This window comes from Musa acuminata, chromosome BXJ1-6 (genome assembly GCF_036884655.1).
Source record: "Musa acuminata AAA Group cultivar baxijiao chromosome BXJ1-6, Cavendish_Baxijiao_AAA, whole genome shotgun sequence".
Classification (NCBI taxonomy): Eukaryota; Viridiplantae; Streptophyta; class Magnoliopsida; order Zingiberales; family Musaceae; genus Musa; species Musa acuminata.
In genome coordinates, this window is record NC_088332.1 from 13,109,022 (window position 1) to 13,116,912 (window position 7,891).

Genomic DNA, 7,891 nt, shown 5'->3' on the forward strand with positions numbered 1-7,891 from the left:
CTGGTTCCGCTGAACCGCTGGTAGTCGTTAAACAAGTGCACCCTCAAGGTGATCGGGTCGGATCATACGGAAATCCTCCGTCGGATGTGCATCGCTAACTGGGCATCACCCGCTAACTACACATTCTCCTCCGATCACGCTGCCGGGACCGCTATACAATAAGCAAGGAACAATATAAGGACGGCGCAACCGCGGGCTACCGGAACCGGTGTTGCATAGAGAACCCTGAAGGTAGATCCGCACGCAACGGGAATATGTATGAGAAATTTACGTATCTAACGAAACAAAGAAAACGAACGGGTCCCACTTCGCCCGCCAATAAGAAGGCAGGTAGGAGCATCGCTCCATCCTCCGTCCTCCGTGCTGTTGTTTATTTATTTTTATTAAAAAGCAGAAAATATATTACTGAATAAGTCAATTTTTTGGTCATGTAAACCTCCAAAATTAAATGGATTTAGATTAAAGAATAAAAAAAAAGTAAAATGCGCTAACCAGTTAGCACTATTCTTTCAATACATGGCAAATAAGATTCGAAATGACAAGTTCAACAATTTTAGGAAGATGTTTCCTTTTTGCTCAATAGTTTCTTCAATGATACACTAATGTGATCTCTAACTACCCTACGCAACAACTCATCACAATTCCAATTTATAATAATAAGATTTTATGGTTAGTAACGCTCCTATGGAAGATTGAGTCTCCACAAGAGTAGCATGAACACGAGGAGCGGTGGCTTGTGAGCGCCGACAAGGGTTGCAGCGTGATCACATCAAGTGGTGGGGAAGGAACCGCTCGGATTTATATGGCATCATTAAATCATGATCTTATTAGTCTTTTAAGTCTAATAATAGCACATAGAAGGTATTGTGAATCAAAGCTGAGGAAACAATAGAAAACATTTTTGCAACATAAAATGGACATGGCATCCATCATCTGTTCTTTAATCGATACATTGCCAGACCAAGATAGGAAAATGATGAAAATTAAAAGACAAGGGAGAAGATTGTGTGTTAATCAACAGGATTTGCTTCCTTTCAGTTGAAAGATAAATATGTATAATTATTCTCTGAAACAAGATAAAATGTCAGATTACATCAGAGACTAAACATCTGCAGAGATTGAAGTAAAATACGGTTTAGTAATGCACAATCACCACAAATATAATTCAATCAACTACAATCGAAGGAGAAGGAAAAATCTCACAAGAACCTGAAGACAACTTGCATGCTAATGGCTGGCCGCACGCATCAATGGTGTATCTGAAGGGGCCACAATAGCAATGCAGTTCTTTACAAATTGATGCAAACAAATAATCTGAATCACGCTGTCCATTTTGTCCAACATCAAATTTTCAAAAGGTGACAATTATTACCAGAAAGCTGTAGGATCCCATCATAGCTCACAATACATCCGGTGTTTCATGGTTCTTGCTATGCTATATTGACATTTATCTTGTTACGGTTCAACAAAGATACAAGTGTATTTGAATTAGGAAATTATAAGTTGAAAGCAAAAGTTTACTACATAGCACAACAAACAATGAACTTACAGCCATAACAAATTAGTCATTGCATATATCAGATCCGAGGCTTGACCCGTCTACCCGTTATATCACAGCCGTCAAGTGCATCATTTGCACATACATTGGAAACTGATGAAATTTCACCAATCCTAGCAACATACTGCAAGAGCTCCGTCAGAATAGATGGACAACTGACCTTCAAGTATTCAAATCCCTCGGTTTGCATCACAGCTGCAAAATGCAGCACAACCAAAATATTACCAGAATTAGGAGGAACATCAACGGTTAAGGAACTTCTAGACTACATATGGTCGCCCAAACAATGATTAAATGTATCAATGGAATTTTTACTATGTGCAGTTATATATGTGTGCAAAATGCTTGGCTTCTCACTGACCTTGGACCAAAACAAAAACAAGGCATTTAAGTCTGAAAAGAAAACATCATGTAACAAGGCGATACAGTGTTTGTTCTTACTATACCACTTGTGATACATGGTACTACAGTAGATATGAAAAGCCAGAAATACATTGGATGATGATGGTACACGGATTCTAGTCAAACCAACACACAACTAGAAAAACAGAAGATATTTCAGAAAGTAGGCATAAAAAGTTATAATCAATCACTCGCGTCAAATGATTGGAAAAATAGGCTGTGACCTTACAATTTTCAAATTTCAGAGATCGACATGCATCAGAATAAAATTGAAATGGGATCCATCAGAGCATACACTCTAACTAAACATGATGTATGCCAAGGAAATGCATGAAAAGCCCATTGTTCAGAGGGGGCCATATTTGCCTGGTTACCGAAAAAAGGACACAGCAAATAGTGGATGAGAATAAAAATCTGACCATGAGATGCTCTGGCAAAATGGTTTTGTGATGCCATAGAGGGAGACATGTACGTACATCTAAAATTCATGCCCATATCAACAGTAAGATAACTATGTCGAACAATTTTAAGCATGCAAAAAAAATTGTTTCAATCAACAGTGTGTACCTTATGATACAGCAAGCCTGTATTAAAAAATATGATAAGTTTCAATCAAATTATCTTGCTAGCAGAATTTGTCTGTTTACCATGTCTGTGTGCACCTTTCGATTTTTTATATTGCTTGTACATATCTCATAATTAGAAATTAATTGCAAATACCCTGTTATGGAGATGCAGTTTTAAATTGACCTCTAAAGCACTATAAACATAGCAGTTCTTATGTTGAAAGAACTAAAGCTAGTTTTATAACAATGAATAAGATAAATAGTACAAAATGGAAAGAGAACTTTTAAGAAGAGTCCCATGGAAATTCATACTCCAATCAAAAGATCACCTGTGCGATTCATGCCACTAGATGATGGCGAACCAGCACTTGTGCCTGTCTATAAGTATAGTGTGTTGATACTGGTATACTAAAGGTGCCACTATCAAAGTGTATTTAGCAAAATGGAACCCTCAAGATAGAATGCTGATTATACCTCTCAAATTTTCAGGCAATGCAACAAATTTGAGACAAACAGATTTGAGCTGAATACAGTGGTGCTGCTCAGCCAGAGCTAAGGTAGTGGCCACTGTATTTATAGCAACATCCTCACATAACTTGACTTCACATAGTAATTTAAGCCTATCCAACGCATAGCAGTCAGCAGCAGCAAGCAAATGTTGAGACATCAAAGTGGAAGCACACTTTGCATTCAGACCAGTAAATTCTTCCATGTCAGGTAGAGAATCCCAGTATATGAAATGGAGTAGAGCCTGAAAATAAGAATAAGCAATTTTTTTGGCGCTAAATTGATGATGATGATAATAATGTGCAAGCATATCACTTATGCTACAATACACAATAAATGATTTTAAAAGTAACAAATTCCACATTTTCCTTACTGAAAATTATAGTAATAGGAAAAATAGATAACATTATCAAATAATTTCCCGTCTTATAGATTGAATTCCATGTAACAAGCCCTCAGGCATGCTCAAAGATAACAAATTTCTATGAAACGGAAAGCTCACTATTGCAAGCAATATTACCAAACAACTTGTGCTGTTTCTGTTCATCACAGTCACTGCCTAATATGAGATTCCAATGTTTTCTGGACAAAGACATGCTGGGCATTAGATAACTTAAACAACATGGAGAAGCATATAGAATTAGAGTAGCAATAACGATGGAGTAAAAAGTGGATGTCACTGTCAGAGATGATAATCCAAGTTAAACTGACTGCAGAATAGCTTGTGAATGAAATGCCTACAATTATGAACATGTGTTTTATCCAGCCAATATCAAGTGAAAGAGACACTTAAAAAATGTGTAATATAAAGGGTGTTGACTTTAGACCTTTGGGAAGATAAATTATAAACAATAAGTCCCAAAATTATGAAAAGTAAGTTCCACAAACCCATTTGGGTTGTAGAAAGATCTTGGACTGATTTTTTTTTAATTCAGAACTCATTTAAGGGTATCTTCCTACGTTGAGTGTTCAATAATGTGTATGTGTCGAGAGTAATTGCAATGTCGCAGAATCTCAGGTTTAGTGGATCCTCAATGGCACGTGAAAATAAATAAAAATAGAAATGCAGATAATTATATTATTGCTTCAACATCCATCAGGATTAGTGTTTCTTGTGTCAAATAAAACCAGAAAAAAAAAAGGCTTAGCACCAAAAGAAAAGGGCACAGCCAATCACCAGCCTCCATATTTAATAATATTGTTTCAGTTGATGATAAGCTTAGGTTTCACTTTCATTACACAAACTGGTCGTTAATTTTTTTCTTCTTAACCTTGCTCCCTATAGAAAGTGAAGTCACACAGTTAACCATCTATGTGTCCTTAGAAAATCCATCTACATATCAAAATTTAAAAAATCTTCATGCCTTATTCATAATGATCATCATCAGCATGTAGCAATAAATCAATTTCGGCTGAAACCATACATTATGGTGCTAGTGGTAAAGGTAAGCTCTATGAAAAATTTTACTATGAACAAATGAAAATTTGGCAACAACAACAGAAGTTATTCCCTTATTGCAAAAAGTAACTATAGTAGAAAGTGGCGTGCTACGAGCCCAAGAAGCAACTGGCAAGACCAAAGTGAAGTAAACTGATAGTCTGATACTATTGGAAATGGAAGTTATAGAGATGCAACAAGAGAGTATATACTCCCATCTCTAGAAGAAAAAAATAATTATAAGAGCTTAAACAAAGGAGGCAAGGATTAAATTAGAAAATCAGGTTAATCTAAGTAAAATAGTAGCAAAACCCGACATCATATTAAAACTACACTACCTTAAAAACTGGAGCTTCCATATCTTCAATCTTTATGCAATGCGTGTTGCTGTCTTTCATTGGACCAAATAATTGTGCCCTGAACACAGGTGATCGAGCTGCAAGTACCAACTTGTGGGCATTGAAAATCTCACCATCAACTTCAAAACTTATATCAGTTCCCCTTCCACTCTCTAAAAGCTGTCCAAAATGCTGAGCTATATTAGGTGGTGGCACTGCTATGGTGTAAACCTTGGGTCCTTCGGTGCGTGATCTAACAACACCAACGCTACAATTAACCAGAAGACAATCATCTTTAAGATACTCTGATGTCTCCAAAGCAGTTCTTCTGAAGAAACGCTTATAGCCCCTGCAACATTTAAAGTGTAATATCCATGTGTAAGGTCACTCGTAATACTCATTCCTTGCAGAAATTTTTATGCACAGAAGGCACATAGTAATAAATTCCAAAATGTACAAATTACAAATCCAAGCAATGAAAAACAGAAAAGTACATTACCTTATTAAAAGCTACTTTTGAAGAAAAAAAGAACCACTATCCCATTATTGGTTATGAAAAACAATAAAAAAGAGAATCAGACAACAAAACCAACAGTTGTCATGTTTAAGGCACAGAATCAATTTCTGATCCAACCCACTTTAGCTGTTAAGCTGTATGATAGTTGATACTCTTGATAGTTTCCTTCCCCCTCATGTGCATATCTTTGATTCTGAATAACCATTTGAATTATTCAAAACTACCCACATGACATCAGCTAAATAAAATTTACAGTGACATGCTCAACCAAAGATTAGGAGGAGCAACAGTGCAATCGTAATAACCAAATCAAGTGTCCAATGGAAACTGCAGTTTTACTGATAGTCATGAACCATGGAGAAAGCTTTATTCTACATGCTATTGGTAGTTCGAGCATAACTCAGATTATGAGTTAGTTTCCACTTTAGAAGTACGAGGAGTTAAAAGAAATCTTATTCAAGAAGATAATTAGGTCATTATGATGGCAAAATTGGACCATATTATGCTGAGACAACATCATATATGAGATTCAGGCAACCTGGCCCATACTTGGGACTGAAATAACTAATCTGAAAATACTATGAATTGACTAGAGAGCAAGTGTAACAGAGAAGACATCCAGATACAGAACAATACCCCATAAGCGTAATATCTATTCTAGAGACGGCAGCTAAATGGATCTTCCACAAAACTATAGTGTTGCCAAAATTTTCTCAGGATGTTGACTAAATCTTGTCTAGTTGATCAATTAAAAGTGCGAAGCCATATGGTCCACAGAGTAATCAGTTAAACCCACCAAGGCCAATAATAGTTATAGTCCAAAATGATTGTCTAAGGATTTCAATTGTCAATAAATCTGAACTACCAAGTTTGGCTCTAATGGACTGTCAAAGCTCATAATGACATATTCAGCAGTTTAAAACTAGGCCTTGGTTTGGGACCCGTAATCTACTGTTTAGAAACAATTGGACAAGATCAAATATAGCTCAAAAGTTTACTAACAGAGTCAACTATTTGGGAATTCGATGAAAAATTAAACATTAATTTTGTTGAAGCTAGCAGAATAAAAGGTAACCCAGCATTGTTGCAAACAAAAATCTGATGGTGTACTAAATGTGTACAATTGTTACCAAGAAGCAACAATCTAAAACATCTCATAACATAACACAGTATTTATTGCCAACTTTGTTCAAGTAATACACTAAATATTGTTGCCCAAAGAATGAATCTCTGATAAGCAAATAAAGGCAATATGACCACAAATTTGGAAAGAGACAAACAAATATCTTAACAATCAAATTTGATCAACAAACTTCCTCACTTGTGAACTCCTCTTAGGTCAATTGAACCCTCCACACACCTTCTACAAGGACATAATTTTTTCCACAACACAATCAATTGAAACTAAATTTTGAAAAGAAAAGACATAATACATATTTTAAAACATGGTCATTTTACATCGGAGAAACAAAAAATCACCATCCACTAACCATAGGAATATTTTCAGAGATCGATTACTTGGTTACGATGCCATCTCAACGAATGTTATGTGGCAACTCATAGACAAAATCAAATCACATGCCCCGGAGATGCAAAATATAAAAATAACTAATAATCAACGATCAAAGAAACTATTAAAAACTTGTAAATAGCCAATTCACATGAGCTTCACTTACCACATGCTGCCGCGGTACTTGAGAGTGTAGGGGCCACCCTCGAGCGTCCTCCCGAAGTGGCTATGGACCTTGTGCTGCTCCTTCCCGCTTTGATCCAGAAGCGTCAACTCGAAAAGCGCCCTGACGTCGGTCCCCTCGCTCGCCAGCGCGATGAACAGCGACACGTACGTGGCGCCGTCCTCCAAGCTTTTCCCGTCGGGGTAGAAGTAGATGGCCCAGTCATAACCGCCCACCGTGAACGTGTCCGACGCCGTGTACTTGCCGATGCCCATCCCCTTGAGCAGCGAATACCCATCGATCTTGAAGTGGTGCGAGCCGTTCACCGTGTCGGTAACTGACGTCGACGCCGTCTCCGTCGGCGGCCCGGGAGGGGCCGAGAGGTGCGGCGACGAGGATGAGGACGAGAACGGCCGGGCGAAGGTTCCTCCTCCGCATACCCTACCGCTACCCATCTCGATGAGCGCAGATCGATTCGATCGGCAAGCGGAATCGATCTCGGAAGGACGGATCTTCGAGGAGGGCACGGCGAGGCGCGTCGCGGGGCCTCGGGGTCGAATTGACCTGGGGCTTTGCTCTGAGAGATCGAGCGATGGAGATCTCCCAGGGTTAAGACTCGGGATCGGCGTGGGGCGTTGGAGATCGGGGGAAGAAAGAGGGAAGAAATCGGCAAAGAGGGGAAGGTGCGGCCATTAATGTGTTCTCCAGGGTTGGAGTTGGGCAAGGACCGATTCATTTGCTACTCGTATACAAACGCACCAGCGTTTCGTATCTTCCGTTTGATTGGTAAAACCCACTCGGGCCCACCTATAGAGCATTAGCTTCTCCAATCAGAAGGAAGATGCTAAAGGTGGGTGAAGAACTCGTATCGGATGATGACAGGCAATTGAAA

At 38.4% G+C, this 7,891-nt stretch overlaps 1 protein-coding gene across 1 annotated transcript; it reads right to left on the minus strand.

Annotated features, from left to right (window-relative positions):
• Positions 1-1,409: 1,409 nt before the first annotated feature.
• LOC135676382 (BTB/POZ and MATH domain-containing protein 1-like) lies at positions 1,410-7,695 on the minus strand. Its single transcript, XM_065187500.1, has 4 exons — positions 7,003-7,695; positions 4,810-5,158; positions 3,001-3,277; positions 1,410-1,753 (listed from the first exon to the last, which is right to left on the minus strand). Exons 1-4 carry the CDS (start codon positions 7,452-7,454, stop codon positions 1,578-1,580), a joined length of 1,254 nt encoding a protein of 417 aa, XP_065043572.1. The 5' UTR covers positions 7,455-7,695; the 3' UTR covers positions 1,410-1,577.
• Between the last annotated feature and the right edge of the window lie 196 nt (positions 7,696-7,891).